This window comes from Bombina bombina, chromosome 3 (genome assembly GCF_027579735.1).
Source record: "Bombina bombina isolate aBomBom1 chromosome 3, aBomBom1.pri, whole genome shotgun sequence".
Classification (NCBI taxonomy): domain Eukaryota; kingdom Metazoa; phylum Chordata; class Amphibia; order Anura; family Bombinatoridae; genus Bombina; species Bombina bombina.
The window spans coordinates 648,672,741-648,685,271 of NC_069501.1; the positions used below are offsets into that span (position 1 = coordinate 648,672,741).

The following is a 12,531-nucleotide window of genomic DNA, read 5'->3' on the forward strand; positions in this document are numbered from 1 at the left end:
AAACATGAGTAAATCTGCTTCTTCAGTGAGATTCATGTAAATGAATCTGAAATTGTTGAGTAGAATTTCCCGGGGTGTGTAATAAATATCTGGGGGGGGGGGGTGATGATGTTGGCACATATATACACATATGCTGCAATGCCCAATAGTTTAAGCCTTCTGGACTGCTAGCAATACTAAAGTGGAGATTAAATTGCCTATGCACTGTTTACAGTTTCAATTTAACAAAATTCCCACAGTATGGTGTCTGTTATAATCAAATTTCCTCACTTTTAATGATTTATTGTGCAAAGCAAATGATCCCAAGGTGCTGGAAAAAAAAATTGAACCCCTTTATCAGAGTGGTGGGACCAGGTCTATTTCCCTACAGTTAGAGAAATACCACTTCTTTATTACCAAGTGCATGGACGTTTACTATTCTATGCATTTTATTTGGGATGAATATTTAGCACAGATGGGTTAAAACAGATTCTTATTTCTTTATCTGTACTATCTCATAAAGTATACTTTATTTGATCGCTTCCGAATTTCAACAGGTGGTACTGTGTACTGGCATGTGAGCGGGAAGATGCTTATGCTTTAGCGTTGAGCAATGAGGTACATGTCAGAATATGATGCTATGATATAGATTTAAGCTATGTTCATTACTAGTGTGTTATGTAAGTAATTTTGTATCTATGAACATTTTGTTATAGACTTGTATGTCTTGACTATTTATTTAAGCAAAACTCAATAAAAATAATAAAGAAAGTTGTTTAAAATCACATACTCTGAATCATGAAAGAAAAATGCTGGCTTTTATATTCCTTTAAAGTGACATGAAAATGAAAAATAAACTTTAATGGTTCAAATGGAGCTTGCAATGTGTGGTTTAGCCCCCTAGATAGCACTTGCTGATTGGTGGCAACATTTAGTCACCAATCAGCAAGCGCTACCCAGGTGCTGAACCTAAAATAGGCCAGCTACTAAGCTTTCATTCCTGCTTTTCAAATAAAGATATCAAGAGAACGAAAAAAATGATAATAGGAGTAAATTAGAATGTTGCGGAGTAAATTAGAATGTTGCTTAAAATTGCATACTCAATCTGAATCAAGAAAGAAAAACATTGGGTTTACTATCCCTTTAAAGGGACAGTCTACACAAAAATGGTTATTGTTTAATAATGCTTTTACCACCCATTCCCCACCTTTGCACAACCAACATTGTTAGATTAATATACTTTATAACATTTAAACCTCTAAATTTCTGCCTGTTTCAAAAGCTCTATTGAAAGCCTCTTAATCACATGCCTTTGTATTTGCTTTTCACAACAGGAGACTGATAGTTTATGTGGGCCATATAGATAACAATGTGTTCATGCCCGGGAAGTTATTTAAGAGTTAGCACAACACAGTACTAAATGCAACGCAATAGATTTTAAATAGTCACAGTCATGTGATCAGGGGGCTGTCTAAAGATGCTTAGATACAAGGTAATCACAGAGGTAAAAAGTGTATTAATATAACCGTGTTGGTTGTGCAAAACTGGGGAATGGGTAATATAGGGATTAACTATCTTTTAAAACAATAACAATTCTATTGTAGACTGTCCCTTTAAAGGCGGTATCATGCTTATTTTTAAAATATTTGTACATTCCAGCAAAAGTAAAAGTGTGATTCCACCACTGGTGGTGTTCTCTAAGAACCCAAGATTTAAAGGTTGACTAAAAACAAAAATTGCTGCTTAGATACACCCTGGAAAGCAATTTTAATGGTATTACAAAGTAACATATTAGTTGAGGTTGAAAAAAAAGACAGAAGTCCATCGAGTTCAACCTATACAAATCTTAATATACTTACAATAAAAGCTCCAGCTGAGCTTAAATTAAATCTCCTTTCCTCCAGCCTTAAACTGTGACCTCTTGTCACAAACAATGTTCTTGGAATAAACAGAGCTTCCGCCATCTCTGTATATGGGCCTTGAATATATTTATATAAAGTAATCATAACACTCAAGCGCCTTTTTTCTGGAGAAAACAGACCCAGTTTGGCTAACCTCTTGGCTTAAATGCTCAATTCCCCTTATTAGTGGTTGTGGACCTTCTCTGAACTGAAAAGTCTGCAATGTATTTTTTGGATATAGGTCGCCAGAACTGCACTCCATGCTCAAAGTGAGGTCCTACCAGAGATTTATATAGTGACAGAATGATGCTATCCTCCCTTGCATCAATGCCTGTTTTTAAAACATGCTAGTATCTTAATAGCCTTAGAAGCCACTGCCCTTGTTATCTATAAGTACTCCCAAATCCCTTTTATCCTCTGTTTTTCCAAGTCTAGTCCAATTTAAATAGGTTGCCTGCTTATTTTTACTTCCAAAATGTAGAGCCTTGCATTTTCCAGTATTAAATCAAATTTTCCATTTACCTGCCCATTCTTCTAATTTTTGTAGTTCCCCTTGTAAAGCAATTTCATCCTGCACTGACCTAATGAACTTACACAACTTTGTATCATCTGCAAAAATAGAGATGTTGCTAGTTATTCCTTGCTCCAAGTCATTAATAAAAATATTAAAAAGAACAGGGCCCAGTACTGATCCCTGGGGGACTCCACTGATTACCTTTGTCCAATCTGAATATGATCCGTTTACTACTACTCGTTACTCCCTGTCTTTTATCCAGTTATTTTTCTATGAGCTAACATTTTCAGCAATTCCCTGTCCCTTCATTTTGTACATAAATCTCTAATGTGGCACTGTATCAAATGCCTTTGCAAAAACAGAATTTATGCTTACCTGATAAATTACTTTCTCCAACGGTGTGTCCGGTCCACGGCGTCATCCTTACTTGTGGGATATTCTCTTCCCCAACAGGAAATGGCAAAGAGTCCCAGCAAAGCTGGTCACGTGATCCCTCCTAGGCTCCGCCCACCCCAGTCATTCGACCGACGGACAGGAGGAAATATATATAGGAGAAACCCTATGATACCGTGGTGACTGTAGTTAGAGAAAATAATTCATCAGACCTGATTAAAAAACCAGGGCGGGCCGTGGACCGGACACACCGTTGGAGAAAGTAATTTATCAGGTAAGCATAAATTCTGTTTTCTCCAACATTGGTGTGTCCGGTCCACGGCGTCATCCTTACTTGTGGGAACCAATACCAAAGCTTTAGGACACGGATGAAGGGAGGGAGCAAATCAGGTCACCTAAACGGAAGGAACCACAGCTTGCAAAACCTTTCTCCCAAAAATAGCCTCCAAAGAAGCAAAAGTATCAAATTTGTAAAATTTGGCAAAAGTGTGCAGTGAAGACCAAGTCGCTGCCTTACATATCTGGTCAACAGAAGCCTCGTTCTTGAAGGCCCATGTGGAAGCCACAGCCCTAGTGGAGTGAGCTGTGATTCTTTCAGGAGGCTGCCGTCCGGCAGTCTCATAAGCCAATCGGATGATGCTTTTAAGCCAAAAGGAAAGAGAGGTAGAAGTCGCTTTTTGACCTCTCCTTTTACCAGAATAAACAACAAACAAGGAAGATGTTTGTCTGAAATCTTTAGTAGCCTCTAAATAGAACTTTAGAGCACGGACAATGTCCAAATTGTGTAACAAACGCTCCTTCTTTGAAACTGGAAGAAAACCAGGCTTAGTACGCAAAACCACCTTATCTGCATGGAACACCAGATAAGGAGGAGAACACTGCAGAGCAGATAACTCTGAAACTCTTCTAGCAGAAGAAATTGCAACCAAAAACAAAACTTTCCAAGATAGTAACTTAATATCTATGGAATGTAAGGGTTCAAACGGAACCCCTTGAAGAACTGAAAGAACTAGATTTAGACTCCAGGGAGGAGTCAAAGGTCTGTAAACAGGCTTGATCCTAGCCAGAGCCTGAACAAATGCTTGAACATCTGGCACAGTTGCCAGTCTTTTGTGTAGTAAGACAGATAAAGCAGAGATCTGTCCCTTTAGGGAACTTGCAGATAATCCTTTCTCCAAACCTTCTTGAAGAAAGGAGAGAATCTTAGGAATTTTTATCTTATTCCATGGGAATCCTTTGGATTCACACCAACAGATATATTTTTTCCATATTTTATGGTAAATTTTTCTAGTTACAGGTTTTCTGGCCTGAACCAGAGTATCTATCACCGAATCTGAAAACCCACGCTTTGATAGAATCAAGCGTTCAATCTCCAAGCCGTCAGTTGGAGGGAGACCAGATTTGGGTGTTCGAATGGACCTTGAACAAGAAGGTCCTGTCTCAAAGGTAGCTTCCATGGTGGAGCCGATGACATATTCACCAGGTCTGCATACAATACCAAGTCCTGCGTGGCCACGCAGGAGCTATCAAGATCACCGAGGCCCTCTCCTGATTGATCCTGGCTACCAGCCTGGGAATGAGAGGAAACGGTGGGAATACGTAAGCTAGGTTGAAAGTCCAAGGTGCTACTAGTGCATCTACTAGAGTCGCCTTGGGATCCCTGGATCTGGACCCGTAGCAAGGAACCTTGAAGTTCTGACGAGACGCCATCAGATCCATGTCTGGAATGCCCCATAATTGAGTTATTTGGGCAAAGATTTCCGGATGGAGTTCCCACTCCCCCGGATGAAATGTCTGACGACTCAGAAAATCCGCTTCCCAATTTTCCACTCCTGGGATGTGGATCGCAGACAAGTGGCAGGAGTGATCCTCCGCCCATTGAATTATTTTGGTCACTTCTTTCATCGCCAGGGAACTCTTTGTTCCCCCTTGATGATTGATATAAGCTACAGTCGTCATGTTGTCTGATTGGAACCTTATGAATTTGGCCTTTGCTAGTTGAGGCCAAGCTCTGAGAGCATTGAATATCGCTCTCAGTTCCATAATGTTTATCGGGAGAAGAGACTCTTCCCGAGACCATAGACCCTGAGCTTTCAGGGATTTCCAGACCGCACCCCAGCCCACTAGACTGGCGTCGGTCGTGACAATGACCCACTCTGGCCTGCGGAAGCTCATTCCCTGGGACAGATGGTCCAGGGTCAGCCACCAACGGAGTGAATCTCTGGTCTTTTGATCTACTTGAATCATTGGAGACAAGTCTGTATAATCCCCATTCCACTGTTTGAGCATGCACAGTTGTAATGGTCTTAGATGAATTTGTGCAAAAGGAACTATATCCATTGTTGCAACCATCAATCCTATTACTTCCATGCACTGCGCTATGGAAGGACGAGGAACAGAATGAAGCACTTGACAAGAGCTTAGAAGTTTTGATTTTCTGACCTCTGTCAGAAAAATCCTAATTTCTAAGGAATCTATTATTGTTCCCAAGAAGGGAACTCTTGTTGACGGGGACAGAGAACTCTTTTCTTTGTTCACTTTCCATCCGTGAGATGTGAGAAAGGCTAGAACGATGTCCGTATGAGCCTTTGCCTTTGACAGGGACGACGCTTGTATTAGAATGTCGTCCAAGTAAGGTACTACTGCAATACCCCTTGGTCTTAGAACCGCTAGAAGAGACCCTAGCACCTTTGTGAAAATCCTTGGAGCAGTGGCTAATCCGAATGGAAGAGCCACAAACTGGTAATGTTTGTCCAGAAAAGCGAACCTTAGGAACTGATGATGTTCCTTGTGGATAGGGATATGTAGGTACGCATCCTTTAGATCCACGGTAGTCATAAATTGACTTTCCTGGATGGTGGTAGAATCGTTCGAATAGTTTCCATTTTGAACGATGGTACCTTGAGAAATTTGTTTAGGATCTTCAAATCCAAAATTGGTCTGAACGTTCCCTCTTTTTTGGGAACTACGAACAGATTGGAATAAAATCCCATTCCTTGTTCCTTTATTGGAACTGGGTGTATCGCTCCCATCTTTAACAGGTCTTCTACACAATGTAAGAATGCCTGTCTCTTTATTTGGTTTGAGGATAAGTGAGACTTGTGGAACCTTCCCCTTGGGGGTAGTTCCTTGAATTCCAGGAGATAACCTTGAGAAACTATTTCTAGCGCCCAAGGATCCTGAACATCTCTTGCCCAAGCCTGAGCAAAGAGAGAGAGTCTGCCCCCCACCAGATCCGGTCCCGGATCGGGGGCTACTCCTTCATGCTGTCTTGTTAGCAGTGGCAGGGTTCTTGGCCTGCTTACCTTTGTTCCAGCCTTGCATTGGTTTCCAGGCTGGTTTGGGTTGTGAGGCATTACCCTCTTGCTTAGAGGATGCAGAATTAGAGGCTGGTCCATTTCTGCGAAAGGGACGAAAATTAGGCTTATTTTTAGCCTTAAAAGACCTATCCTGTGGAAGGGCGTGGCCCTTTCCCCCAGTGATGTCTGAAATAATCTCTTTCAAATCAGGTCCAAATAAAGTTTTACCTTTGAAAGGAATGTTAAGTAATTTTGTCTTGGATGACACATCCGCTGACCAAGACTTTAGCCAAAACGCGCTGCGCGCCACAGTAGCAAACCCTGAATTTTTCGCCGCTAATTTTGCTAATTGCAAAGCGGCATCTAAAATAAAAGAGTTAGCCAAATTAAGTGCGTGAACTCTGTCCATAACCTCCTCATATGGAGTTTCTCTACTGAGCGACTTTTCTAGTTCCTCGAACCAGAACCACGCTGCCGTAGTGACAGGAACAATGCATGAAATTGGTTGTAGAAGGTAGCCTTGCTGTACAAAAATCTTTTTAAGCAAACCTTCCAATTTTTTATCCATAGGATCTTTGAAAGCACAACTATCTTCGATAGGAATAGTAGTGCGTTTGTTTAGAGTAGAAACTGCCCCCTCGACCTTGGGGACTGTCTGCCATAAGTCCTTTCTGGGGTCGACCATAGGTAATAATTTCTTAAATATAGGGGGAGGAACAAAAGGTATGCCAGGCTTTTCCCACTCTTTATTTACTATGTCCGCCACCCGCTTGGGTATAGGAAAAGCGTCGGGGGACACCGGAACCTCTAGGAACCTGTCCATCTTGCATAATTTCTCTGGAATGACCAAATTGTCACAATCATCCAGAGTAGATAACACCTCCTTAAGCAGTGCGCGGAGATGTTCTAATTTAAATTTAAATGTCACAACATCAGGTTCAGCTTGAAGAGAAATTTTTCCTGAATCTGAAATTTCTCCCTCAGACAAAACCTCCCTCATGGCCCCTTCAGATTGGTGTGAGGGTATGACAGAACAATTATCATCAGCGTCCTCTTGCTCTTCAGTGTTTAAAACAGAGCAATCGCGCTTTCTCTGATAAGTAGGCATTTTGGATAAAAGATTTGCTATGGAGTTATCCATTACAGCCGTTAATTGTTGCATGGTAATAAGTATTGGCGCACTAGATGTACTAGGGGCCTCCTGCATGGGCAAAACTGGTGTAGACACAGTAGGAGATGATGTAGTATCATGTTTACTCCCCTCATTTGAGGAATCATCTTGGGCAATAACATTATTTGTGGCAGTACTGTCCTTACTTTGTTTGGACGCTATGGCACAATTATCACATAAATTTAAAAGGGGAGACACATTGGCTTTCATACATATAGAACATAGCTTATCTGAAGGTATAGACATGTTAAACAGGCTTAAACTTGTCAACAATGCACAAAAAAACGTTTTAAAATAAAACCGTTACTGTCACTTTAAATTTCAAACAGAAAACACTTTATTACTGAATATGTGAAAAAGTATGAAGGAATTGTTCAAAAATTACCAAATTTTCACAACAGTGTCTTAAAGCCTTAAAAGTATTGCACACCAAATTTCAGAGCTTTAACCCTTAAAATAACGGAACCGGAGCCGTTTTTCAATTTAACCCCTATACAGTCCCAGATACAGTCTTTGCTAAGACCGAACCAAGCCCTGAGGGGAATACGATACCAAATGAAGCCTTCTAAAAGCTTTTTCAGAGATTCTTAGATCCACACACATGCATCTGCATGCCCTGCTCTCAAAAAACAACTGCGCATTAATGGCGCGAAAATGAGGCTCAGTCTATGACTAGAAAGGCCCCCTGACTGAAAAAGGTGTCCAATACAGTGCCTGCCGTTTTATAAACGTTCCCCAAGATTATAAATGTCAATTGTTAGCCTAAATTTGAATAATATGCACAAATAAAGCAATCGATTTAGCCCATAAAAATGTCTACCAGTTTTTTAGCCCATAATAAGCCCTATATTCTGTTTGTTTTTGAATAAGAAAATGGCTTACCGGTCCCCATGAGGGGAAATGACAGCCTTCCAGCATTACACAGTCTTGTTAGAAATATGGCTAGTCATACCTTAAGCAGAAAAGTCTGCTAACTGTTTCCCCCAACTGAAGTTACTTCATCTCAACAGTCCTATGTGGAAACAGCAACCGATTTTAGTTACTGTCTGCTAAAATCATCTTCCTCTTACAAACAGAAATCTTCATCCTTTTCTGTTTCAGAGTAAATAGTACATACCAGCACTATTTTAAAATAACAAACACTTGATAGAAGAATAAAAACTACATTTAAACACCAAAAAACTCTTAACCATCTCCGTGGAGATGTTGCCTGTGCAACGGCAAAGAGAATGACTGGGGTGGGCGGAGCCTAGGAGGGATCATGTGACCAGCTTTGCTGGGACTCTTTGCCATTTCCTGTTGGGGAAGAGAATATCCCACAAGTAAGGATGACGCCGTGGACCGGACACACCAATGTTGGAGAAATCCAAGTATATCACATCAACTGATACCCCTTTGAGATTCTAAACTTCAGTATGCACCAGTCAGTTAAGTTTCTGGTATCATCAGGCTTAAAAGACAGACTAAAAGTCTTTAGAGTAACCTGTATAATTTTGTGCAAATTATGGAGAATTAAATATCAAGTTTCAATACTCAAAATATTTCCTATAAGGGAAATTAGAGTCTCATTAAAAAGAAGAATTAGGGTGGGAGTTGGGACAATTATTTCCAAAAGGATCACTTCTGGAGCAGCCACCATCCACACCAGAGGTTATGTAGGCAGCTATATAGCATTGTAAAGCACTGGATATAGCATCAAGCTGTAATAATAATAATGGATACTTGTATAGTGCACAACCTCAAACTTAATCGACTTGGGGCACTGATAACAGGTATTATCATTACCAAAGGATGGATGAAAGGCTGAGTGGACCTTGCCGAGATCGAACCTGCAACCCTTGGGTTGCCACAGATCTCTGTAACAGTGCATTAGCACGATGAGCTATCTGTCCGGCTTATGTACATATGTAAAAGGTCAAATGCTAGTATCACTCATGCTCTGTGGGTAAACTGAGGATTTTATAATATTCAACCAAAAAGTGATAGATAAAAAAACAAACAAAAACTAATACTTAAATAAATAAAATGCATAACACCTTGTACATTTATCATCGAGAAGGTTTTAACACAAAACAATGACTTGGAAATTCACAATAGAGGTCTAGCACCAAGATCCACAACATTTTAGTTACACTTAGGCATTGAAATGAAATATTAGCACATTACTGCTACCCAAAATATAATTAATGTATATTTTGTTAATATATATTGAAGTTTGAATACCTTACCTGAACTTCCTAACTTGTCCTACCAATCATAATGTTTGTTTTTATTATTCAACCTTACCCTGAGTAACATCAGCTGAGCTGTTCAGAGCTGTAGCCTGTCTACAAGGGCAGGATTATAAGGCTTAGCTAAACGTTTGCTACCATACATATATTTATAAAAAAAATATCACATTCAGACCATTTTAATTTGCTAAAATAGCATTTTGCTTTTTCAATTTAAAAGGACATTATACACTCATTTCTTCTTTGCATAAATGTTTCGTAGATGATCTATTTATATAGCCCATAAAGTTTTCTTTTTAAAATTTTTTTATGGTTTTGCTTATTTTTCAATAACATTGCTCTGATTTTCAGACTCCTAACCAAGCCCCAAAGTTTTATGACAATACCGTCATATACCTACTTGCTCCTGCTTGTGTAAAGGGTCTTTTCATATGCAAAAGAAGGGGGAGGGGGGAGTGTCTTATTTGCCACTTGCTTCAACAAGCTAAACTGAGAGCTTCTAAGTAAGTTTTTAAACAGTTTTATACTGGATTTTATATAAGTATCTGTGCATCTTATTCTTTATAGTAGTGTCTATTACATGCAGTTATATGAAAATGAGTGTATACTGTCCCTTTAAGTGATTCATTTTAAATTAATGAAATTATCATATTTATGGGGGGTGTATATATATATATATATATATATATATATATATATATATTTTTTTTTTTTTTTTTTAATTATATTGTGCTTTTGTTTCTTAACCCTCAATAGGCTACATCTAATTCACAATTAAATGAAAGATGTATGGTTGTACTTTTAGCTGGTACAAAAAAATAGAGCTCTCCTTTCATTACACCTTTTAACCACTGTATTAATCTTCACAGCCTGTATGGTTTCTTACCTTGTATTCCATATAACCGATTAAGCCGTGACCGTCTTGCTTCATCACTGTATGTAACAGCCAACCAGGGCATCTCACTGAAATACTGTTTAAAGGAGTCTTCTGATCTAAGGAATGAAATCACATATTGACATGAACACAAATGATACAAAAAAAACCTTAACATTATATATTATATACGAGTGTTTGTGTACATAGATATAGAGTGTAGAATGTATAGTGTATAGACATTTCATGTCTCATTTCTGTTTTCACCCAAATGTGAAAAACATATACATTTATGGTTTCAGATGTTTTCAAATGGAAATTCAAAACTGCACTATAGTATCTGTAAAAATGACTGCACCACCTTACACAGGAGCTCTTAGTTGAAAAGAAGCATCAATTTGTTTGAGGTGGAGGTGTTCAGGGTGTCATTAACAGACAGCTGAGTGACAACATCTATCACTACTAGAAGGCAACATGAACTAATCAGGAAATCGCTCATCTGATCATGTAACATAGAAGTGAAAATAGTCCTGAATACGATTATGTGCCTGTCTAATCGTGTATCTGAAAACAAGCAGGTGAACCATAAGCATTGTTTTCTTGCATCTTAAAGTGGCTAAAAGATATCTTTACTTAAAGGGATACTAAACCCAAAATTTGCCTTTCATGATTCAGATAGGACATGAAATTTTAAGCAACTTTCCAATTTTTCTTCATTCTCTTTGTATCATTTGTTGAAGGAGCAGCAATGCTCTACTGGTTTCTAACTGAACACATGGGTGAGCCAATGACAATTGCTATAAATATGCAGCCACCAAAACCTACTTTCTTTGCTGCTCCTGAGCTCCTATATAAACCTTTCACCAAAGGATAACAAGAGAAGGAAGCACATTAAATAATAGAAGTAAATTGGAAAGTTGTTTAAATTTGTATTCTCTATCAGAATCATTAAATAAAAATTTTGGGTTTGATGTCCCTTTAATGGCTATGTGGAACGTTTAACATACTAAATAAATGTGGAATAATTTTTCTGAAAACATTGTTTTAAAATACTCAAAGACCAAGAGGTTTTGAATTTCACCAGCCTAAAAGCACATCCCACCTCTTAAATGTGCATACACTACACAGGAACATACTTTAACATGTCAGAGTGATCACTGTCCATAAACACTAGAAACGTTCTTAATTCCCTTTAACTGACATGGACTAACCAATCATATGGTTTATTAGAATGTTAATTTAATCCTTTTTAAAATATAGGATTATACACCCATAGCACTACCTAGATTCTTGTGAATATCTATCAGAACACAAAATACACATTAATTATGCCTCTTTAAAGAGACAGTCAAGTCAAAAGGAATATTTCATGATTCAGATAGAGCACACAATTTTAAACAACTTTTCAATACACTTCCCATTATCTAAATGTGCACAATCTTTTTATATGCCCACTTTCTGAGGCACCAGGCTCCTAGTGAGCATGGGCAAATTTCACAGAATATATATATATATATATATATATATATATATATATATATATATATATATATATATGCATTTTGTGATTGGCTGATGGCTGTCACATGATGCATTAGTAATGTTTTGTCAGAAAAAGATCTACTTCTCATTTTAAACTCAAACTAAGTGCTTTCGCATTGTCTCTTTATGATGTATTTATTGATTATGCTACTCTATTGTGTTTAGAGGTCTTTAAGTCTCATGTTTCTATTTGTACCAGAGGGTTATATCTTATGAAGGACCAAAGCTATTTTTTATCGTATTTCACTGAATTATATGAGTTCATGTTCTGTTTACTCAGTGGCTATAATGGATAAAAAAAGAGCATCTTTCCTAACCAATAAACCACTACAATTACTGCACATACCATACCCAAAAGACATTTTAATAACAAACATGAGATTACAAGAGAAGCAAGCAATACATTTCCAAAAATGAATGCAGGACATTCTGCTCTGCTATTTATGAGCATATTCTAATTTCATTATTTCAAATGAATAAACATCAATCTTTCCATAGCCTTGAACCATGATACCAATCACTGTAATGTTCCTTCTTTCAAATATTTCTTAGAACAGTAATGCGATTACCTCAGATGCTGGGCCCTTCCAATTGTATCCAGCATTTGCCAACTTAGATCATTTACCA

The 12,531-nt window shown here is 38.3% G+C and overlaps 1 protein-coding gene across 1 annotated transcript in view; it reads right to left on the minus strand.

The window, feature by feature from the left end:
• Nucleotides 1–12,531, minus strand: part of NXN (nucleoredoxin) — a 457,846-nt gene that overhangs the window by 186,856 nt on the left and 258,459 nt on the right. Inside the window, exon 5 of the mRNA XM_053707374.1 lies at nt 10,375–10,481. Coding sequence (XP_053563349.1) covers nt 10,375–10,481 — 107 coding nt within the window. The remainder of the gene's footprint in view (nt 1–10,374; nt 10,482–12,531) is intronic.